At 40.0% G+C, this 25,333-nt stretch overlaps 1 protein-coding gene across 8 annotated transcripts in view; it reads right to left on the reverse strand.

The window, feature by feature from the left end:
• The window catches only part of NCOA6 (nuclear receptor coactivator 6), a 72,140-nt gene that overhangs the window by 26,547 nt on the left and 20,260 nt on the right, over positions 1-25,333 (reverse strand). For 6 of the 8 annotated variants that reach the window (XR_002829468.1, XM_023754403.1, XM_023754410.1 and 3 more), the window contains 5 exons: positions 22,632-22,754; positions 15,537-15,665; positions 13,985-14,851; positions 11,801-11,947; positions 7,765-8,881 (listed from right to left, as the gene is read on the reverse strand). Coding sequence is in view for 7 of the 8 variants with exons in the window: in XM_023754403.1 (XP_023610171.1) it covers positions 7,765-8,881; positions 11,801-11,947; positions 13,985-14,851; positions 15,537-15,665; positions 22,632-22,754 (2,383 nt within the window). In the remaining variant the exon portion in view is untranslated. The remainder of the gene's footprint in view (positions 1-7,764; positions 8,882-11,800; positions 11,948-13,984; positions 14,852-15,536; positions 15,666-22,631; positions 22,755-25,333) is intronic. The other 2 variants (XM_023754407.1, XM_023754406.1) reach the window with 2 other exon arrangements.

The raw sequence follows: 25,333 nt of genomic DNA on the forward strand, positions 1-25,333 counted from the left end.
CTATTGGGTTTGGGATGCTTTCACTTTTACCCGAGTGTAGCTTAAAACTTTTAGTGGGAAAGAAATGAAGAAAATGTTATTTACTAACATCCACATTCCCAAAGAACCACAGTGCTCTATCCCTCATTTTGTTTGTAAGCTTACTCCTAATTGCACCTTTCTTTCCTACCTTTAGGTTCCCTTTGCCCCACTCTTGGTCATCTACTTTTAGACAGTATTTTATCTCACTGTATTCTGTGTAGTATTTTGAGCTTTACCTTTAATCCATTTAAAAAGCCATAGGAAGGAGACATACGTACTACTATTTGTAATACTTTAAACAATAAAATAAAATAAAAATAAATAAATACTATTAAAAAAAAAAGCCACAGGAGCCCTAACTGGTTTGGCTCAGTGGATAGAGCGTTGGCCTGTGGACTGAAGGGTCCCAGGTTCGATTCCAGTCAAGGGCATGTACCTTGGTTGCAGGCACATCCCCAGTAGGGGGTGTGCAGGAGGCAGCTGATCGATGTTTCTCACTCATCGATGTTTCTAACTCTCTAACCCTCTCCCTTCCTCTCTGTAAAAAATCAATAAAATATATTTTAAAAATAAATAAATAAAAAGCCATAGGACATATGCCTGCATCAATTAGTTCCTTATATAACTTCTCGCTCACTTCAAATTATAGGTAAGGATTCTACAGTATCATTTACTTTCAAATAACTATACTGCTAAAAAATTTTCAGGTATCTAGTCCAGCCACCTTACGGTATGGATGAGAAAACAAAGGCCCAGAGAGGTGTAAGAGACAGGCCCAAAGTTCCACAGTGAGCTAGTGGAAGAGCTGGGAGCAGGTGTTCTTCCCATAAAACCTACTGTCCCTCTTTCCTAGGAATGACACTGTATAAGGCCTTTTAACTATCTGTAGTCCCAACAAATAAGCAATCTCCCTCAGGGCTGATGAAGATAGCAAAAATGCATACCAATAACTTCTGTACAACCTTGCAATTTTACTCCTAGAGAACTGGGAGGAATAAATAGTACCACAAAAAATATTATTCCCACAGGTTGACAGCAGTAAAGAATTTAACTTAGATCTACTGAAAAAATTATATAACTGAAAGGCTTACTGAGTCTGAATTCAGAAAAATACAGGTTGTTAATATACAATTATTGATTTATAGGATTTAAGAAGCATTAAGTGAGCATATTTTATTAGAGTACTAGAGGCCCAGTGCACAAAATTCGTGCATGGGTAGGGTCCTGAGGCCTGGCCAGTGATCAGGGCCCATCAGATTCCCCACCTCCTCCTTCCCTTGCTGCCTAGGCACTGCTACCGCACAACTCCCTCCCACCTCCCCGCCTCCTCCTTCCCTCACTCCCTCACACCCTGCCACCGCCACTGATCACCCGCCATGTTCTGTGACGCCCCGGTTGAACTCCCAAGGGGACACTTTGCATATTAGCCTTTTATATATATAGATAACCAAAGAAATATGGGGAAGCTGGGAGATAGTTTTATTTTAAACATTTATACTTAACTAAAGCTCCCCTATTCTTTTCTACAGTTCTAGCAATTTACTTCAATTAGGCCGTTTCACATTCATTTGTCACTATTCCCTGTTAATAAATGTCTCTGAATTCCAGTTTTGTAATCAATGGCAGAAAATTCAGCTTAATCAATATTTTTTTCTGGAACTATCTTATTAAAACAAAAAACATGACTTAAATGAACACTTAGCTTCAGTAAATGAAATATAAATTAGGTATCCTTACTGATCTTGTAAAAGAACTCCTTATCTTTCAGAAGTACATACTGAAATATTTAAAATGAATTTGCTTTAGGCCTGGCTGGGTAGTTCAGTTGGTTAGAGCATTGTCCCTATACACCAGGTTGCAGATTCAATCCCCACTCAGGGCACATACGAGAATCAACCAAGAAGTTCAGGACAATTGGGGCGGGGGGCCGGGGAATCAATGTTTCTCTTTCTCCCTTCGTCTGTCTATAACATCCATAAATTAAATTTTTTTTTAAATTTTTAAATAAGAAAAAAATGAATTTGCTTTAAAATAATCAAGTGGGTAATGGGGAGAGCACAAATGAAGGCAAGATAGGCTATGAGCTGATAATTACTGAAAAGGGGGGATTTCATTATACTACTCTAAGTTTATATAGGTTTAAAATTTTCCATCAAAAGAAGTCCACATAGAAATAAATTAGGAAGATTTGAGGTAAAACCTATCACAATCAGGAGGAACCAAGATGGTGGCGTACATAAATGCCAGTAGCCTCCCACAACCACATCAAAATTACAATTAAAATACAGAACAACCATCATTCAGAACCGCCTGGAAGCGACTGAATGGAAGTCCTACAACAAGAGAAATAAAGAAGGGAGAGGAGACCAAGATGGCGGCATAGGTAAACACCGGAGTTTGCTGCTGCAAACAACCACTTCAAAAATACAACTAAAAGACGGAATGAACATCACCCAGAACCACAGGAAGGCTGGCCGAGGACAGACTCTTCAACTAGAAGGAAAGACAACAGCATACTGAGGCTCAGAAGAGGCGCAGTGTGGAAAATATAAAGGTGCGGTGGTGCGCGCGCAAAGCGGGCTGGTGGCTGAGGGCGCGGTTGTCGTTTTCAATCAGGAGGGAGTCTCAGACTCTGAGCTCCAGATCTGGGCGAGTCTCTAGGGACTCAGACTCAAACGGGAGAAGCGGGATTGTCTGGCATCAGTTGAAACGTGAGGGCAGCTTTCTCTCCGAGATTTGCAGCCGTTGCTGGGGTTCTGAGAAGCAGAGCCTCTGGGAATGGGACTGAGAGCAGCCATAACTGCTCCCTCCGCCCGCCCTGTTGATCCTCTGCGACCCGACCCGCCCAAGCCCTGCGCAGAGCCATTTGCCGGATAGCCTCAGGCAAAGGCTAGATTAGCACCTCCCCAGAGGACAGAAGTTTTCCACACAGTTGATTCTCACAGCCAGTCGGCCTGGTGGTCAAATCCCTCTAGTATTAACTACAACAATCAAGGCTTAACTAGAACAAGACTGCGCACAAAGACCACAAGGGGGTGCACCAAGAAAGCATAAAAGATGCGGAGACAAAAAAACATGACAGAAATGGAGGATATGGAGCTAAAAAACGCAATTTTGAGGGCTTGCAATAATGTGCTAGAAGCAGCCAATAAACTTGATGAGAGCCTCACGAAAACTAATGAGACCCTCGATGCTATGATAAAGAACCAACTAGAAATTAAGCATACACGGACTGAAATAAAGAATATTATACAGACACCCAATAGCAGACCAGAGGAGCGCAAGAATCAAGTCAAAGATTTGAAATGCGAAGAAGCAAAAAACACCCAACCAAAAAAGCAAAATGAAAAAAGAATCCGAAAATACAAAGATAGTGTAAGGAGCCTCTGGGACAGCTTCAAGCGTACAAACATCAGAATTATAGGGGTGCCAGAAGATGAGAGACAGCAAGATATTGAAAACCTATTTGAAGAAATAATGGCAGAAAACTTCCCCCACCTGGTGAAAGAAATGGACTTACAGGTCCAAGAAGCGCAGAGAACCCCAAACAAAAGGAATCCAAAGAGGACCACACCAAGACACATCATAATTAAAATGCCAAGAGCAAAAGACAAAGAGAGAATCTTAAAAGCAGCAAGAGAAAGAGGCTCAATTAGCTACAAGGGAATACCCATACGACTGTCAGCTGATTTCTCAACAGAAACTTTGCAGGCCAGAAGGGAATGGCAAGAAATATTCAAAGTGCTGAATACCAAGAACCTACAATCAAGATTACTTTATCCAGCAAAGCTATCATTCAGAATTGAAGGTCAGATAAAGAGCTTCACAGATAAGGAAAAGCTAAAGGACTTCATCACCACTAAACCAGTATTATACGAAATGCTGAACGGTATCCTTTAAGAAGAGGAAGAAGAAAAAGGTAAAGATACAAATTGTGAACAACAAACATGCATCTATCAACAAGTGAATCTAAGAATCAAGTGAATAAATAATCTGATGTACAGAATGAACTGGTGATTATAATGAATCAGGGACATAGAAAGGGAATGGACTGACTATTCTCGGGGGGGGGGAAAGGGGAGTGGGAGATGCGGGAAGAGACTGGACAAAAATCGTGCACCTATGGATGAGGACAGTGGGTGGGGAGTGAGGGCGGAGGGTGGGGCGGGAACTGGGAGGAGGGGAGTTATGGGGGGGGAAAAAAAGAGGAAAAAATGTAATCTGAACAATAAAGATTTAATAATAAAAAAAAAGAGAAATAAAGAAGAAAGCACATTGAGATTGTTAGGAGGGGCAGAGGTGCTGAACAGGCTGGTCTGATACCCATGTGTGCTGCTTTTTTAATCAGGAGGGAGATTATCTCTACAGAGGCCACCTGTAAGGAGCAAGGGGCCCCAGCGCCACACTAGCCCCCCAGCCCAGGGTTCCAGAGCTGGGAAGAGAAGTCCCTACAACTACAGGCTGTAAAAATCAGTGGGGATTGCAGCTGAGTGACATAGAGGCTGCTGGAGACCCAGGTGTTCCTTTTAAAGGGACGGGGCACAAACTTACTCAGACTTGGACCCTCTGAGCTCCAGCACCGGGTAGCTTTGGGGGACCAACACACATAAGGGAAGAACTGAATTGTCCGGCATCGGGGCAGGAACTTGGGGGTGGCTTTCTCCCAGACAGGGGTGCTTGCAGGGGTCATTGTTCCTGTGCTGGGACCTCCCCTGTCACAGGGCTGAATGGCAGTCATATCTGAGTCTCCATCAGCCTGGCTCACACTTTGTTCTGCCCTGGTGATTCCCTGAAACCCCACTCCATCCAATGTGCAACCCCACCCAAGTTGTTTGCAGCAGCTTTTCCATATGAATGGCCTGTCTCAGGCTTCAGACTTCGTAAAATCACTCAAACAAGCTGCAGCTGGTGTCAGTATGCTCCAAAGCTGTCAATAAAAGGTCTAAGGCCCTGGCTGGTTTGGCTCAGTGGATGGAGCGTCGGCCTGTGGACTCAAGGGTCCTGGGTTCGATTCCAGTCAGGGGCATGTGCCTTGGTTGCGGGCACATCCCCAGTGGGGGGTGTGCGGGAGGCAGCTGATCGATGTTTCTCTCTCATCGATGTTTCTGGCTCTCTGTCCCTCTCCCTTCCTCTCTGTAGGAAAATCAATGGAATATATTTAAAATAAAAAATAAAAAATAAATAAAAGGTCTAAGACCTGGTACTAGTACCAGCCTGCCTTGCTTCACAGCTGGGTACTTCCAAGTCTAATACAAATAACAGCCATCTTCAGATCACTTTGTAGCTCCTGCCAGGTGGCCCCAGGCAGTGGCTGACTGCCCCTCCCTGGAGGCCCTAAAGCAAGTGCATCCGTTGGACAGGTTCAGACCATACCAGATTACAACACTACAATCCAGAAGTGACACACTCAAACACTCAGTGAGCACCAAAGCAAGTCCTGCTCCATCGGGGTGTCTCCTACCCAGCAGCTCTCCCACTGTAGTTGCAATTGGTCCTCACAGCTAATTGGCCTGGAGGTCAATTCCTCCCAGTGATGCCAACAGCAGTCAAGGCTCAACTTACAAGACTGTGCACACAGCTCACACAGGGGCACACCTAAAGTGCCCAGCTCAGGTGACTGGGGAGGCTGAGCCACTGGGCCCTACAGGACACCTACTACATAAGGCCACTCTATCAATTCCAGGAGACAGAGCAGCTCTACCTAATACATAGAAACAAACACAGGGAAGCAGCCAAAATGCAGAGACAAAGAAACATGTCACATATGAAAGAAATGGAAGCAAGCAAACTACTGGATACAGAGTTCAAAACCATGATTATAAGGTTACTCAAGGATTTTCATGAGCTTCAAGGGACTTAGTGAGACTTTCAAGGATCTTAGTGAGAATGTCAAAGACATGAAAAAGAACCAGTTAGAAATTAAGCATAATTTACAGGGATGCAACAGTAGAGTAGAGGATTCCAAGAATCAAATCAATGATTTGGAATATGAGGAAGCAAAAAGAAAAAAGAAGCTAAAAGTATGAAGATGGTATAAAGTCTTTGGGACAACTTCAAGTATACCAACATTTGCATTATGGGGGTGCATTACAGGGGTAGAGAGAAGAGAGAGAGCAAGACATTGAAAACTTACGTGAAGAAATGACAAAAAACTTCTACCTGGTGAAAGAAAGACTTACAAGTCCAGGAAGCACAGAGAGCCCAAACAAGAGGAGCCCAAAGAGGTTGACAACAAGACACATCATAATTAAAATGCCAAGGGTTAAAGACAAAGAGAAAATCTTAAAAGCAGCAAGAGAAAGGCAGTTAGTTACCTACAAGAAAGCTCCCATACGACTGTCAGCTGATTTCTCAACAGAAACTTTGTAGACCAGAAGGGAGTGGCAAGAAATATTCAAAGTGATGAAGAGCAAGCGTCTATAACCAAGATTATTCTACCCAGCAAAGCTATCATTTAGAATTGAAGGTCAGGTAAAGAGCTTCACAGACTAAAGGAGTTCACCACCACCAAAGTAGTATTACATGAAATGTTGAAAGGTATTTTTTAAGAAGAGGAAGAAGAAGAAGAAAAAAAAAAGATAAAAATATGAACAATAAATACGTATCAACAACTGTATCTAAAAATAAATAAGATCTAATGAACAAACTGGTGAATTAAACAGAATCAGAGGCATGGAAACATGGAACAGACTGATGAATCTCAGAGGGAAGGGGGCAGGAGGGATGGGAAGAGATTAACTAAAGATCTTACCTATGGACACAGGCAATAGGGTGGTAAAGGCCTGGGGCGGGGCGGGAACCGGGTGGAGGGGGGCAATTGGGGAATAAAGGGGGACATCTGTAATATACTCAACAATAAAGATTTAAAAAATATATCATTAGCAGATCAAAAGCTTATGTACAGATTGTATCATCCCTAGAATAGAGCTAAATGGTGGACATATGAAGCTATCTAAAATACAATTTTGTAGCCCAAATAAAAAGGGTTAAAATTGTGTTCTTTGATATAAGAGATGTAACGTCTTTGACCCATTCAACAAAGTTTAAGCAAGTTATAATACTCCATTTGTCTTTGTTGGCTTGTTATACAACTTAAGAAGGAATATTCATGTAGAGCAAATTTCTTAACCTCAACACTATTAGCATTTGCACCAGATAAATCTTTATCGTGGGGACTGGCCTGCGCATTTTAGGATGTTTAATTGCATCCCTGGCCTCTACCCACTAGACGCCAGTAACACTGAGTTCCTCCTCTGTCCCTACCCCATGTAGTAATGACCAAAAACATCTCCACACATTGCCAAATGTCCTTGGCAAAATTCCCTGGTTGAACACTGCTGGTATATAATATAATGTGAATAATGCTTCCTAAAATTGTGTAATGTGATTCCGAGCAGTCAATTCCAAAATTATACTTTCTTCTCAAGTCCTCCTTTCTCTAATAAACTCTATCTTAAATATATTTAAGATCTGAAAAGTCCTTTTTATGATATCCATTTATATTTAAAAGGTACATGTGGTTTTTATGTGGTGGATTTGTGTGGACCACATTCTCTATACTCTGTAATGTTATTTTGTTTTCAAAATACTTATTCAGTCAGTAGGGGGCATAATTAACTCATGTATCATTCTGATACCTATGTGCAAAAAACAGTCATTACAACTTGAACATGACATGAATATGTAAATACTTTAAAATAAATATATTTTGTTTAAAAAACACACAAACTTATCACAACCTACTTTAGATCTTGCTGACTATTTTTCTTCTTCCGAGGGGGTTTCTTCTTCTTCGGTTTATTTGCATTGGTATTGTTTTGTTTATTGTTTACCCCAAAATGGCCCGCAGAGATGTCACTCTGCAATAAGTTGACCAACAACGGGCTTGTTAGTGTGACATCCTTATTGACCGGGAAGCCTGGATTCTGACCACAGGATATCTGATTTCCATTGGGTGCTCCACTGAAAGGTGCATTGAAAGGCATCCCATGGCCTGAGAAGTGGTTTCCCGAGGCACTGTTTCCCTGCATGGCCTGCACATGTGGGGGGACCATGTTGGTTTGTTGCATGCTAACATCAGGCATCATTTGAGACAAGCCGACGTCATTATTTGCTGTAGTAGCAGGATCACCATGCTGCTGGGCCATGTGTGAGCTGGGCCCCGGTGGTCGTAAGACCTGGCCCTGAATTCCCATAACCTGAGAAGGACTGTTGTTCACAGGCCCTTGCTGGGGCAGCATCTGTCCTGACATCTGTCCCGTAAACTGCACCATGTTTCCTTGCATGTTTGGAGTTGGTCCCCTCATTATCTGTGCTGGTCCCGGCATGACATTGGATTGGTTCTGAGTGTTAAACTGTTGCTTATTCCCCTGCATCTGATTGGTCATGATCTGCTCTATCATTGGGTTCTGCTGGAGCAAAACTTGCCCCTGAGTCCCCATCATCTGGTTATGTGGCGCCATCATTTGTGGGCCCTGCTGGGGAAGCATCTGCTTGGGTGGGGTCATCCTTTGGGGTGAGGGCCCAAGATTTTGGCTCTGAGGGTTCACCATCATCTGGCCCTGTGGCATAAGCGGGGTCCTTGAAAGGATCATAGGGTTCTGAGGGTTCAAGCTTCCTTGTTGCTGGACCATCTGGCCCTGGGAGGGCACGATCTGCTGGTGCATGCTCATCAGCTGAGATGGTGGGCCCTGCTGGGGCTGGCCTTGTATGTTGCCCAGGTTCACCTGAGGAACCCCAGAACTACCAGTCTGCTGGTTGTTCATGTTGCCATGAATTCCCATGAGGCTGGGCTGCATCATGTTTGGTGGCCCGTGGGACACCTGCATCTGGTTTTGAGGAGGACCAGCTCCTTGACCACCTTTAAAAAAACAAACAAAAAAAAGTACAATTTCAGAAATACTATTATCTTACTGGTATTAAGATACTCAAATTACCTCAATTAGAAAAACACTCATCACCCATATATTCATTGACCAACATAAACAAATGTGCTGTGCTTGACATACTTTCATTGAATTTTCTAAAGTATGGAGATTTGACTGTGGGATAATTGTTACATTCTCAATAACCATACAATAGAGAAGAATCCATTTCATTACTCTTATTTGATAACTTAAAGATAACATTTCAAAGATCAACAAAGCTACTTTATTTCAGATTAAATGAAGAATAAGGCAACATCTCATTACTTAAAAATGACTTGGACCCCATAACCCACTGAATGTTTCTGGCCAAAGGGATTTTTCCTATAATGATGGCTGGGGTCCACCCTCCAGGCCTGCTTGGGTCTCCACCTACAGCTGAGGATGTCAAGGTGGGATCTGGAGGGCATGTTGGGGAGATCATGGAATGGGGCTAATTAAAGTGATAACCAAATTCAATTAGAACTATTTCCTGGGGCTCTCTGGGGAGAACATGGCATCCTGCCTGTGATACCTGCCCTTACTTGCAGGGTCTAGTAACATCTCAGTTTGGGGTGGGGATTGGGCCTTAAGAGAACATGTGTGAATTTGTCATGGGCTGCAGTCTGATTTTAGCCTTTCATTAATTTAATAAATATTGATAGTGAGTAGATTAAAAAATGACTTGTAGCTACCTCAAGATGATGAATATTAATGAAAAGCACTGTAGGTTAGTGAAAAAAACTGTTTTAGATGAGTCAAGGAAACAAAGAATGTGATGCATCCTCTTAGGAAAACCTCAACACTGAGAAGACATTTAAAAGTGCTTCTTATTTTATTGATTTCAGAGAAGGGAGAGGGAGAAACATCAATGATGAAAGAGAACCATTGATTGGCTGTCTCCTGCACACTCCCCACTGGGGATCGAGCCTGCAACCTGGGCATGTGCCCTTTATTGGAATCGAACCTGAGACCCTTCAGTCTGCAAGGCCGACACTCTATCCACTGAGCCAAACCAGCTAGGGCTCAAAGTGCTTCTTGAAAAACTAGTAATGACTCTATATGTGTGATATATGAATGTGTGATATAAAGAAAAGAACACTTAATACTTCCTAAGGACAAGTCTCCTCTGCCCCAGTGTGGTAAAAGTTATTTAATCCTGATCTGAAAGCTGAGCCCCTGGTAGGAGTCAAATGACAGATGACCCAGAAGCTGTAGATAGAGGATAGTTAACAAGGATGTTAAAACTTCAGTGACCTTGCTTTTGGCAGTTTCTGGTGGACCACATGGGACACGTTCTATTCTTCTCAGCGATTTCTAATTTAGACAAAGAACACTGCCTGGCTTGTTGCAGTGTTTACTTATTTTGGGTCTTTGGGATTTTCCCATAGCCATCATTCAATCAACAATTATATATTGAGTACCTAATATGTACAAGGCACTTTTGGTGCTGAGGCAATATCAATAAATAAGACTGATCAAATCCCAGATACTTTGAAGTTGACAAGAGACAATAACAAACAGGCAAGTATTTTCACAGGAAGAAGTAAAAGCTAACAAGGAAGAAATAAAGCAGGGTAAGAGTACAGAAAATGATAGTCAAGAGTAGAGATATATTAGATGGGATAATGGGGAAATCAAAACAATATGAGCATGTGGAAGGCACCATATAAAAAATAATATACCTGTGCTTGGGTGGAATTATAAATGACTTTATCAGTTTTAACACTTCCTATAGAAAACACAAATTCACATAGCTCAAGAATGCAGTTTTGCACTAGCAGATAAGGAAAGACAAGCAGTTTCCCTATCCTCACTCTTCAAGAGGTAGTTTGAATTATTTTTCGTTAAGTTAGTACTTTTCTCATTCCTTAATGATTTACAATTAAAACTGGAACCACATAACTCAATTAACTGTAAGTGGGGATGGGAGTTAAGAAAATATTTGCACTACCTCAGTCCTAACTGCCTGAATGAGAAAGGGTAAGAGGATTAGTCATATGCTACCTAAGCAATTAGAAACATGAAGTCTGGACTTATACAATACTATTTTACAAATACTTTTTAGCTGTTTTGCTACAACCTATTTCTCCTCCGAAATTTCTTCTTATATACAATACACTGCTGGCATTAAACCAGTACTGATTAAAATTTGGTCTTCAAACACCACAGTGTAAATCAGAATATAGACATTCAGCATAAACATAGCTAACATGTACTATACAGAGATTTTTAAAGTTGCAGCTGTCCAAAATGTCATGTGTTTCCATGCCTTTGTACCTATAGTTTCCTCTGCCACAAACACCTTTTAACTTTTTACTAACTCAGGAGTTGGCAAACTATGGTCCATGGGCCAAATCAGACCCATTGCCAGTTTGTAAATAAAGTGTTTGGAACACAGCGAAACTCATTCATTTACATATTGTCTCTGGCTACTTTTGCATAACAGCAGAGTTAAATAGTTGCAAAGCCAAAAAATACAGGATGTCCCCAAGAAATGTATACACACTTTAATAGCTGATAGTTCAATTTTGAAAATGAAATGTATTTTAATAAATGCTGCCTTTATAATCATTTCAAGTTATACATTTCTTTGGGACACCTTATATTTATTATTTGGTTCTTTTCAGAATTTTTTTTTTAAAAATTGCCAAAACCTGTTATTTGTCTCCTTTCCTTAGATGTTTCCAGGTTTTTGAGACATTGTATCTACTTTCAACAGATCAGTTATTGCCTTGAAAGAATAATTCATATTCATGGGTTTGAAATTAAGGTGAAAGTCCAGGACTTATGTTTATCCTTGTTGCTCATCACGGTATCTACTACACAATACTCTTACTATTAAATGCTTGCTGAATAAATCATAGAAAACAAACCTGCATGCTGGACATTTTGATTTGCTTGCAGCTGAGGGGCTCCTGAACTCCCAGGGGTGGCTGTTGTGGTCGAAGGCACCTGACCTTGCATAAAGTTCGGATTGGCCTGTCCTGCTGAGAAGCCAGGTGGGAGGCGTTTAGGCATTCCTTAATAGAAAACAATGAGTAAGGCAGTTACCTAGCAAATTTACACTCTTTCTTAGATGTGGAATGAATAAGGAAGGATGAGCTGCATGAAGTCTCCACTGGCTTAGCTCTCTGTCACACTGGTAAGATCTTTAATAATAAGGTTGGGAAAGATGGTTAAAAAAATCAACACAATCTCTTACATGAGCATTGTCAAAATGAAAAAGAAATACTAAAAAATTTACACTTAGAACATGCCAAGGAAAAGATGGCAATCTGCTCCCTAAATGTGATCTGAGGCCACATCACAGCAAGGTTTAGAGCTCTTTACTTTTCTCTGTAATAGAGTGGACTCCAAAACTTTACATACTTTAATACAGGTACCAATGAAATAAGTTCTCTCATATTCAAACAAATTGATGATAAATACTATGAAACAAAAAATAGGTCCCGATATTAAGTATAGATAGGTAGTCTTTTTCTCCACAGAGGGAAATAGATGACAATATCCTTTGTAGAAAACGTCCCCCCAATATTGTGCTTGTCTCTTTGAAAAAGACAAAAGATTAGAAGCAATTCATAGGAACTTCAAAGTGAGGCTATGTAAAATTTATCATTATGCCTTCCCCTCATAAGGGTTGCTTCAATTCTGACAGCTATGGTACCAAAACCATGCTCTAATGGAATCTCACTAAAGTATTACTTCCTTTTAGAGGAAGATTTAATTTCAGAAAATCTATAGTAAGGAGAATCTCAGAACACACTCATTGTTTATAACGTAGGCCTTGATGTGGCCAGATCACCTAGGTGAGCACATCATCTGCTCTATGAAAGCATCAAGACCTAAAGCTCACTTTAATTTTTTTGTATTAGTCCATTTATTTTTTTTAAGGGCCAAATTTTCAATGTCCTGAAAAACGCTTTGTAGACAAATATGCATTTGTCTTTTCTTTAGCAGTGACAAGTCCCCATTTGCATGCTTCCATTGTAATTAAATAAGAAATCACATTTGCAGGAGGGACTACCCAGCTGCCACTGATGCAGGGCTAGATGCCCAGACAGTGAAGTTTGGAGCTGAAACATTGTTGCATTTTCTGAAAACTTCTTAGGATTCAAATATTAGAGCCTGCATGTCCATATAATTAATCACAAGAGAGAGTGAAAGGCTGATGAGCAACTTAGCTTCACCAGAAACCATGGGAACATGCCTTTGCTATGTTGCACTGAAGATGCAAGGTTTTTTCTGGGTAGGCAATGGGTGTCTGGGGGGGGGGGGGGGGGGATGTTTATCAGATGACAGCATTACTGATACTCTCTATACCTTACTGAAAAGCTCCAAGCACATTCATGTGCACTAGATCAATGATTAATAAGAATAAATAATAAACATGGAGATGGATAAGTTTTACTGTAATCGTTTTACCTCTCACACATTAAGCTCCATTGCTTTTTCTTCATACAAGAGGCACCTTACAAAATAAATAAATAAATCTCCTTTAGGTATAACTGGTGGAATTCCCTCTCTAAGGAGCAGGCATTGACATTATAAAACTATAAAAGTCAATGATTTCTGAACTTACTCCCCTTTAAACAAATTTTACAAATACCATGCTATTTTACTAACTTAGGATTATCAAAATTGAAAACTAGAAGGGCCTTTCCCCCAATAAGACCCTTAGTTATCTTTTTATTTTTGCTGTATTGCATAATCTTAATTTTTTCTACAGCCGAGCAGTATAAGTTGTTAATAAAATGCATGTTTCTTCTGGACATTTTAATTTACTAGTACAAGATCAAGCAAAAATAATTTGAAAACAAAATGAGCATATCTATATTGAATTTTACCTGTATTTTTATCCAGAGGGTTAGTTTAAATGTAACCAGTAAGATACTGCATAATGTATCAAGTTAACTAATTTATATCAAATGTCACCACTATATTCACACAACCAAATTATTACATCCTTATTTCACTTCCTCTATTATCTCAAAATTGAAGTTTTACTAAGATCTATCTTCAGTAAATTTACCAACACAAATAGCTTCCGTGTTCCTCACCTCCTAGGCCTGGATGTAAACTCTGTGGCCCCTGATTTGGTGGTTGCTGCTGCATCACCATGAAGTTAGGTGGCACGTTTCCCTGTTGAACCATAGGATTCCGACCAGGAGAGCTGACAGGCTGTTGAAATCCCTGGGGAAGTGGGTTATTCTGAGGTGGCCTTGGTCCCATCTGCTGCTGAGTTTGGTTAACCGTTGGGGAAGATGCAGGGGATCCCTGCTGGAAGGAGGAGGGTGAGGAGGCAGGAGACTTGTTGGTGAGGTGGGGCTGCTGCAGGGGGGTTGGAACCCTGGAGTGCCCTCCCTGCATGCTCTTCATCTGAGGAGCTGTGAACTGGCCTGGATTGCTCATCTGAGGAAAGTTTGTATGGGCTTGTGAGGCTTGCTGGCTGCCAAATGGATATGGAGGGGGAGGATGGGAAGGTGTCTGTACCGTGGCTAAGGATGGTCTTGCCTGAAGTTGCTGTTGCATTGGACCAGGCAAGGGAGCCTTCTTCCACCCTTGGTTTGCAGTCATTGTGCCCAGAGAACCCTGGGCTGGAGGAGGCTGAAGGGCTCCAGAAGGCAGCTGGTTCCAGCCTGGAGGAACAGGCACCTGAGTTGGGGCAGTAAACTGGGGTCGAATTCCCTGTGGCTGTTGCTGCTGATGTTGCTGTGGGGGTCTTGCCTGCAACTGTTGTTGTTGATGCTGCTGTTGTTGATGCTGCTGCTGTTGATGCTGCTGCTGCTGCAGCTGGGGAAAATTAGCTGGGTTCATTTGTCTGTTCACAGACACAGGCTGCAATGGGTGGTGTGGAGGCGCTAAAGATCCTGAGGGATGACTTTGCTGTTGTATATGGAGCCCAGAGAGGAGTGGATCCATTGCATCTGTTTAAAAATGGTCAACAAAGCAAAAATTAACTGAAACCTAGGTCATAGAGCAGTAGTCTTGGCAGTTCTGCAAATATAGAGTAAAATCTGCTGGTACCATTCAATGAAATGTTTGTGAGCATCTTCTATATGAAAAGCAACGTACAAAGATGATAGAAAGATAAATCTTATCTAAAGAGCTTATGATTCAAAAGTGGACATAAGAGACAAACATAAAATGTGGAGTAGTATTTTCAAAGCATATTTTGGGAACTGTGTTCATTAATGTCGTAAGAAAATAAAACAAAACATAGTCAATTAGGTTTGGGAAACATTGGATCTAACAACCTCACTGTAAGACTCTCAGTGCCTCCAAAATGTTAATTTTGTATCTCCGGGAGAAGGATGCATTTACCAAATTTACTTCAATGTTTAGAGTTCTCTGTCATGGAGTATCTTGCAGGACTAAGTAGGCCACTAAATGCATTTTTTTAAGGAATGTTGGGGTAAACTTATAAGAGAACAATGAGAAATTCTAAGAAGGAAATGATGACTTTTACCTTGAAGAAATTAGGGCAGATTTTGTAAAGAAGGTGGCATTTAAGTTGGGCAATTGGGAACTGCATCTGAGTCAGCTGAATTTTGTAATGATCTGTGCAGGGAGTGCTAGCCTCTTTGATCCTAAAAGACTGGAGGTCATTACCTGACTGTGAAGCAGGGCGAGGAGTCCTGGGCTGCAGCTCTGAATTGGGACCTGGTGCCATCATGGAAGATGACATGTTTCCACCCTGGGGCATCATAACAGTGGCCGGGTTGGTCATTCTTATTAATCCTAGAGAGAGAGAAAAAAGTCTAGAATAGAGTATTGGAATTGGCATAATGTTGTTGTTTTTTAATGAAATATTTCAAGAATATGAAAAAGTATGAGAAATTTCTGTACCATCATCTACCTTGCATATATCTAAGCATTTTGACCTATCTCCTTCAGATGCATATACATACATACATATATGTGTGTATATTCTCTATATATAAAAGCCTAAGTGACCGACGACCGATCACTATGATGCGCACTGACCACCAGGGGGCAGACACTAAACGCCCTCTGGTGGTCAGTATGCTCCCACAGTGGGGAGCGCCGCTCAGCTGACTAATGCCAGGCTCGAACCTCTCCTGCCTCCACAGCAGCGCTGTGGGGCCAGGATGAGCGGGAGCGGTGCAGCACCTCGCCTGGGCTCCTCCCCAGCTGCCTGCCACTTTGTGCACTAGTACATCCCCTGAGTGGTCCCGGATTGCAAGAGGACACAGGCCAGGCTAAGGGACCCCACCAGTGCACGAATCCGTGCACCCAGGCCTCTAGTGTGTGTGTGTGTGTGTGTGTGTGTGTGTGTTTGTATGTGTGTATGTATATATACTCCTTCCCAACTCATTCCATTCCCTCCCTCTTATCTTATAATTGGGATTAACAGTTTCATGCATGTTTTATTTTCTACATATGTAGGAAACTGTATTGCATTTTTGTATGCTTTTAATTTTCATGTAAATGGCACCATACTATATGTATTCTTCAGTTTCCATTTTCACTTATTTTTTGAGTTTTGTCCATCTTGACTGCCATAATAGTGCTCTATTTTATACATTCATTCTCCTGTTGATAAATATTAGATCCCCACCCCCTACCCACCCTAACTTTTCATTCTGAGAATTTGGTAATGTCATGTATTCTCGTGGACATATGAGCTTATCTTTACACTATATAATTAGAATTGCTAGGTTTTAAAATATAAGCATCTTCAATTTTACTAGATGTTGGTAAACTACTCTCAAAAGTGGTTACACAGATTCATACTCCAACTAGATGTTTGAGAATTCCTCTTGCTCCATATCTTTCTAACTTCTGATACCCTTAGACTTTTTAGAATTTAGCATTTATATTCATAAGTGATAACAGCCTATAATTATTTTCTCTTCCTGTCCTTTAATTTTGGTCAAGAATAAAATAGCTTCAAAATGAGTTGGAAAGCCTCTTTCCCCCTTTTCTATGCTCTGGAAAAATATGTCTAACTGTTCTTTAAATATTTAGTAAAACTCACCTGTAAAATCAATAGGGCCCGTGGGTTATACTATTTGGTTCACAGGAAGACAGATTTTTAATTATTTCAATTTCTTAAGTAGTTATACATTTTTCAAGTTTTCTATATCTTATTAAGTCTGTTTCAGTTAAATTATAGTTCCAAGAAAATTGTTAACTTGCCAATGCTTTATAATTTATTAGCATAAAGTTATTCACGGGATACCCATTTTTTCCATTCTTTTTAAAAATTGAGATAATTCACATACTATAAAATACATCCTTTTAAAAGTGTACACTTTTTTTCATTCTTTACATTGCCTGTGCCTCTTTTTTTTCTTGTCTTATCAGATTCATCATTTTAGTTGTTTTTTTTTTTCAAAGAAACATCTTTTAGCTTTGCTGCTCTGTTCTTTTTAAAAAATTTATACTTATTTCTTTCCTCCTAAATTATCACTCTGCTGTTCATTTTCTTAATTAAGTCATAGTTAGCTTGTTACTTTTCAGCTGATGTTCTGCTCTAATATAAGTATCTGAAGGTTTAATTTTCTTCCCAGTACTGTATTGGCTATACCTTACAAATTCTGATGTGTGCTATTCTCATTATTCCAAATATGTTCTAATGTCCATCATGATTAATTTTTAAAAAATCATTGTGTATTTAGAATGTATTTTTTAATTTCTAAAAATATGGAATATTTTAGTTCGCTTTTTTTTTGGTTTTTGGACCGGTGACTTGACTAATTGCACTACAGGTTAGAGAATATTTGGAATTTACTAAAACTTGCTTTTGGAATAACACATGACCAATTTATACAAATGTTCCATTTATGCTTGACAAGATTAAGAATCCTTGATTTCTATGTATAGTTGACCCTTAAAAATGGTTTTGAACTGTGCAGGTACACTTACATGTAAATTTTTTTCAATAAATGTGTAAGTACTGCAAATGTATTTTCTCAATAACATTTTCTTTTCTATAGTTTACTTAGCTTAAGAATACAACACATAATACATATAACATACAAAATGTGTGTTAATCGACTGTTTATGTTATTAGTAAGGCTTCCAATCAATAGTAGACTACTAGCAGTTAAGTTTTTGGGGAGCCAAAAGTTATACACAGATTTTTGCATTGGTGATTGAAGCCCCTAATCCCATGTTGTTCAAGGCCAACTGTATACCCATTATATCAAATTATTTTAATTATGTTATTCAAACTTTATCCTTACTAATTTTTTTATAAGCTCAATACATCAATTACTAACAGAAGTTTGTTAAAATTTCTCCGAAGATTTGCTATCTCCATGTAATTCTGTCCATTTTTGCCTCACATATTTTAAGGATAGGTTATTAAGAAAATAAAAGTTTAATTATCTTTCTGATAAACTTCCTTTATTTTTATTAAAAAAAATTTTTTGTTAATACTCATCTGAGAATATTTTTCCATTGATTTTTAGCAAGAATGGAAGAGAGAGGAAGAGACAGAGAGAGAGAAACATCGATGTGAGAGAGACATTGACTGGTTGTCTCCTGCATACACCCTGGGGATCGAGCCTGCAACCAAGGTATGTGCCTTTGACAGGAATTGAACCTGGGGCCCTTCAGTCTGAAGGGGGGCACTCTATCCACTGAGCCAAAGTTGCTAGGGCTCCTTTTTTTAAAAAATCTTCACCCAAAGAGAGAGGATAATTTCCCTCCACTGATTTTTAGAGAGAGTGGGAGGGAAGAAGGAGGAGGGAGAGAGAGAAACATCGGTGTGAGAGAGGGACATCAATTAATTGTCTCCTACATGCACCCTGACCAAGGATGGGGACTGAACTCGAAATGGAGGTACATGCCTTTTATTGGGAATCGAACCCGCGACCGTTCAGTCCGTGTGCCTATGCTTTAACCACTGAGCAACCGGTCAGGACTGAACTTTTCCTTTTACATCATACAGTGGCCCTATTTATCCTCCATAAAGCTTTTTATCTTAAATTCTGTTTTATCTGATAAAAATAGTTCTTCTCCCTTTTCTTGGTTAATATTCATTTGAATTATTTTTTTTCTATCATTTTAGCTGTGAACTGAGTCCTTATAATTTATATGTTTCTATAAAAGCACATAGCTGAATCTGATTTATTTTTATCAAAGTTCAGAATCCACTTGCCTTTACTGTTAAATTTTGGTTTATCATTTTGTGATACCACTGCTTTTTTACCCTTCTTTTTCTATGCTATTCTCCTATTTTTCCTGAGTTTTATTGTTTTCATCATGCCTTCCTTCCTATGAAGTCATATAATCTATTTCTATTATTTTAGTGATTATGTTTAAAATGCCAACAGACATATTTGACTTAAAGTCTAAAGACAATATGTGGTTATCATTATACTAAATAAGTCAATGTTTATTTTGAAATATTTACCCCAGGTTACCAATTATTTAGCTCACCATCCCTTCTTAGCTCTTATTTCTTCCATCTTAGGTTCAATTTTCTTCTTCCTGAAGTACATCTTGAGCAATTCAATTAGCAAGGGTTGTTAATGGTAAATTCTCTCAGTCTCTTTGAAAAGGCCTTTATTTCACACTACTGTTGACAGTGTAGCTAGGTTTAAAATTCGAGGCTGTCAATAATTTTCTCATCACTTTGAAATATTATTCCAATGTTTTCTGACTTCCAATGTTGCTGTTAAGAAATTAGTTGCAGGCCCAGCCAGTGTGGCTCAGTGGTTGAGCATTGACCTATGAACCAGGAGGTCACAGTTCGATTCCCGGTTGGAGCATATGCCCGGGTTTCGGGCTCGATTCCTGGTAGGGGACATGCAGAGGACAGCCAATCAATGATTCTCTCTCACCATTGATGTTTCTATCTCTCTCTCCTTCTCCCTTCCTCTCTCTGAAATCAATAAAAACATATTTTTAAAAAAATTTGTTGTGGGTCTCATAGTCTTTCCTTCATAAATAATTGGTCTTTGCCCTAGCTGGTTTGGCTCAGTAGACAGTTGGCCTGTGGACTGAAGGGTCCCAGGTTCGATTCTGGTCAAGGGCACATACCTCAGTTGCAGGATCCTCCCTGGGGTGCGTGCAGGAGGCAATGAATCAATGTGTTTGTCTCACATTGATGTTTCTCTCTGTCTTTCCCTTTCTCGTCCACTCTCTCTAAAAATCAATGGAAAAATATCCTCAGGTGAGGATTAAAAATAATAATAATTGGTCTTTATTTTGAGCTGCTTTTCATGTTCTGTAGCTTTACAATTTTGTGTCCAGATGTGGATTCATTTTTATTTGTAGTGCTAAGGATTACTGGGCTTCTGAATCTGAGGACTCATTTCTTTCACCAATTCTGGAAAAAATTCAGCCATTCTCTGTTTGACTACTGTCCCTCCTCAATTTCTTTATCTTCTTCCAGAATTCTTTTCAGACTTATGCTAAACCTTCTAGTTTTATCCTTCACATCTCTTGACCTTTTTCATATTTCCATCTCCTTTATTTTTTTCTGTGCTGCATTCTGGGTAATTTATTCAAGTTTACCTTCCAATTCAGCTGTGTCTAACGAATAAGTTATTTACTTCAATTTAAAAATTTCTATAAATTCTGTCCCTCTCCCCCCAATTCTCTTTATGTTTTGATAGTGTCTTGTCCTCTTCTTAGGATTTTCACAAATTTAAACACCCTAATATTTCCATTATCTAGAGCAGCAGTTCTCAACCTGTGGGTTGCGACCCCTTTGGGGGTCGAACAACCCTTTCACAGGGGTTGCCTAAGACCATCGGAAAACACATATATAATTACATATTGTTTTTGTGATTAATCACTATGCTTCAATTATGTTCAATTTGTAACAATGAAATTGGGGGTCACCACAACGTGAGGAACTGTATTAAAGGGTCGCGGCATTAGGAAGGTTGAGAACCACTGATCTAGAGGGAGAGAGTATAGCCCTAAATGTTATAAGCCTGGAGTATCCTATCTAATAATAGACAAAGATGGTAATTGACTGTACCTTCACTATGCCTCCCATTGGCTAATCAGCATGATATGCAAATTAGCCGCCAACAAAGATGGCAGCTAATTTGCATACTGCAGGCAGGGCGGGACAGCGCGAGCCGCCATCCGGGCCCGTGTGCAGCCCTGCCCCCAGCCGGCCCCCGCGTGCCGCCTAAGCCCCGCCCCCAGCTGGGACCCCCATGTGCCGGCTGGCCCGCCGCAAGGGCCTTCGGGTTTATAAAGGAGCAGAAAAGGCCCCCCCGGGGGGCCGACGCCCCAACACCTAGGAAGAGGGGAAGGGCGTTGGAGGCCCCCCCCTGGGTGGCCTTCTTTTGGGGCACCATGGCGATCCCAGAGCAGGAAAGTGGGGGAGGGCAGGCAGCCCCCAGGAGGGGCTGCCCCCAGGTCTCCGCGGCGATCTGGCGATCTGTGAGCAGGAAAGCGTGGCCTGCAGGCAGCACCCCACCCTGGCCACAGCTCAAGGAAGAGTACAATACGCAGTGGAGGCCAGGAGCCTGAGAGATCAACACAGAGGGGCACCTGCTCCAAGCCTCCACGGTGTGCTAGGGGGCAGGCCCCCAGCAGACACACACACACACACACACACACACACACACACACACACGGAGCGCCTGCTCTGAGCCTCCTACGCAGCTGGGGGCAGGCCCCCAGTGGTGACACACAACTGTAAACTGTAATTTTGCTACTGTTATGAATCGCAATGTAAATATCTGATATGCAGGATGTATTTTCATTGTTACAAATTGAACATAATTAAAGCATAGTGATTAATCACAAAAACAATATGTAATTATATACGTGTTTTCCGACGGTCTTAGGCGACCCCTGTGAAAGGGTTGTTCAACCCCCAAAGGGGTCGCGACCCACAGGTTGAGAACCGCTGTACTAGCATCTGGTGGTTGAGGCCAGAGATGCTGCTATACATCCCACAATGCACACGACAGCTCCCCACAGCAAAGGATTATCAGCCTAAAGCATTAATAGTGACAAGGATGAGAAACCATGACGAAATGACTACTATGGAATCCTCACTAATCTTGAGCTTCTCTAAAGCTATGGGAAAAAACCAAACAAGCTATCGATATGGTTTTAATTACAAAAGAATTTTGCTTATCAGTTAACTTCCTGTTGCCAATAGAGGAAGTAGTGCTAAGAAAAATTTGCAATCTCATACACTGTGATTCACAGAATGTTGAATTCAATCTCCAAAGAAGAAATTTCAGGTTTCTTGAAAAGGTAGCAAATAATTTATAACTCTCTCAAGCTCTAAATATATAAAAACACATATTCTCCTACATACTTTTACAGATTCCACATAAGCATGCAAGTACTCTTAGCTCACAGATTCTCAGCCTTAGAAAGTTGGAGTGTTAGAAAACTACATTCTCCATTATGCTATAAACATCCTGAGGGTAGGATATATTTTATTCATTTCTATTTTCAATAGTTAGCATAGGTGCTATCATTCAAGAACTTAATCAATGTTTGCTGCATTGCTCAGTGCTCATCTTCGTTTAAGCTTGAGCCCCAAAGATTGTAAAACCTATATGTTTCACGCTCTGTGAATCTAGATGGCCTCCTAAGAGTGATTTCATGTCTTTATTTCCTGAACTAATAAACAGAGATGTGTCAGGAAACCCTGCCTATCTTGTAGGACCCAAATGATCATACATTAGCAAATAAAGCAAAAAAAAGGGCAACTAGTAAAATGTCATACAATTGAGTGAGAGATCTCACCTGGACCACTTGCCATAGGAAATCCTGGTTCCATCCTAACTGAATTTCCAGCTCCCATGGGTCCATTCATTCTCACATCTTGGCTTCGGTTCTGAGCCAAAGCCAGGTTGATAGCACCTTCCCCTGAAAATGACAGTCATGTTATAAAAAGGAAATCATCAGAATAAATGCAAATTTTATTTTTTAAAAAAGGTATACAAGAGTTGTAATTTTCTGTAAGTTTAATACTAGATGGGTCTGTCTTCAACCTCATCTGAACAGGTTTACTTACATGAAGCATGAGAACATAACCAATTCTCACAATATAGAGATGGGCAATGATTAATGATACATAGCATCAGCAAAGAGCTTGGAACTCTGGATATTTATTTTCAACCAGCGAAGAGAGAGAGAGAGAGAGAGAGAGAGAGAGAGAGAGAGAGAGAGAGAGAGAGAGAGAGAATGTGTGTGTGTGTGTGTGTGTGTAGGGAAAAAACAGAATGGGGACACTGTAATATTTGTGAGCAAAATACCATTTTCCTTTTCAATAACTGCAATATAAATAGATATCCACCAGAGAAATTGATGCAATGAAGAGTAAATAAGTTGCTAAGTGCCCATAGACAGACAAATGGATAAAGATGTGATACACATATGCAATGGCATATATAACTTAGTCATAAAAATGAATGAAATTGTGCCATATGCGACAACATGGATGGACCTAGAGGTTATTATGTTAAGTGAATGATTTTACTTATATGTGGAATCTAAAAAACAAAAAAAAGAACAAACAAAACAGAAATAAACTCATCAATACAGAGAATAGATGGTTGCCAGATGGAGGGAGATGGGGGGGATGGGTAAAAAAGTTTGTGAAGGCTAAGATTAAGAAGCACAAATTGCCAGTTATAAAAATAGTCATGTAAAATACAGCATAGAAACATAGTCAATAATATTGTAATAACTATATATGGTATCAGATGGGTATTAGACTTATTGGGGCGATCACTTTGTAAGTTACATAAATGTTTAATCACTATGTTGCACACAAGAAATTAATATAATATTGTATGTCAACTTTAATTGAAAAAAAAAAGAGTAGATAGGTTGTTACTTATCTATCTCTGAGACATCTGTCTCATGATTAGAACAACATTTGTATAGGATTGTTAATGCCTACAAAATTTTGTCTAATTTGAACCTCATAATAACCTGGTAGGTAATGTCACTAGAAGTGTTCTAATTGAGTGTACCCTAAAGTTAGAGGCAATTTAAATATTACTTGGTTTAATGATAAAAAGGTCTTTGAGCCCTGGCTGGTGTGGCTCAATTGGGTGAGCGCTATCCCATGCACCAAACGGTTGCCGGTTCGATTCTTGGTTAGGGCACATGCCTGCATTGAGGGCTCAATCCCTAGTAGGGTCTGTGCAGGAGGCAGCAGATGGATGTTTCTCTTCCTTTCCTTTCCTCTCTAAAATCAATCAATCAATTAATTAATAAGTATGTGAAGTAAGTTTTGGGGTGCTTCACGCCTTTAAAATTTTGACTGCTGTTATGCTGGAGAACAGCACCACCTTATGGACAAATAAAAGTATAGCTGGCCTGTGGCTGAGGAGTTGAAAGTTTTCATTCACTCAAGTCAGAATCAGATGATAAAAAAGGAAGCTAATGTCCTCAACAAAATTCTAGCAAATAAGATTCAGCATTACTATAGAAAGATCATACACCATGACCAAGTGGAATTTATTCCGGGGATGCAAGGATGGTACAATATCCGCAAATCAATAAATGTGATACTCCTTAACTAATAAAAAAATAAATAATAAATAAATAAATGTGATACATCACATAAAACAAATTGAGAGATAAAAATCACATAACCTTATCAATCAATGCAGAAAAAGCATTTGACAAAATCCAACACCCTTTCTTGATAAAAACTTCAGCAAAGTGGAAATAGAGGGATCATACCTCAACATAATAAAAGCCTTATATGACAAACCTACAGCCAACATCATAAGCAATGAGCAAAAACTAAACACTAAACTCATTTCCCCTAAGAACAGGAACAAGACAGGGATGCCCACTTCCACCACTCCTATTCGACATAGTACTGGAAGTGCTAGCCACAGCGATCAGACAAGAAGAAGAAATAAAAGGCATCCAAATTGGAAAAGAAGTAAAACTGTCCTTATTTGCAGATGACATACTATACATAGAAAACCCCAAAGACTCCATCAAAAAACTACTAGACCTAATAAATGAATTCGGCAATGTAGCAGGATACAAAATTAACACCCAGAAATCTATGGCCTTTTTATACACCAATAATGAACTCACAGAAAGAGAAATGAAAAAAACAATCCCATTTACCATTGCACCAAAAAAATTAAAATACCTAGGAATAAACTTAACTAAGGATGTAAAAGACCTGTACTCAGAAAACTATAGGACATTGAAAAAAGAGATAGAGGAAGACATAAACAAATGGAAGAATATACCATGTTCATGGATTGGTAGAATCAACATCATTAAAATGTCCATACTGCCCAAAGCAATCTACAGATTCAATGCAATCCCCATTAAAATATCAACGGCATATTTCAAAGATCTAGAACAAACTCCAAAAATTCACCTGGAATAAAAAAAGACCCCAAATAGCCACAGCAATCCTGAGAAAGAAGAACAAAGTTGGAGGGATCACAATACCAGATATCAAA

The sequence above is a fragment of the Myotis lucifugus genome, unplaced genomic scaffold, assembly GCF_000147115.1.
Source record: "Myotis lucifugus unplaced genomic scaffold, Myoluc2.0 scaffold_60, whole genome shotgun sequence".
Classification (NCBI taxonomy): domain Eukaryota; kingdom Metazoa; phylum Chordata; class Mammalia; order Chiroptera; family Vespertilionidae; genus Myotis; species Myotis lucifugus.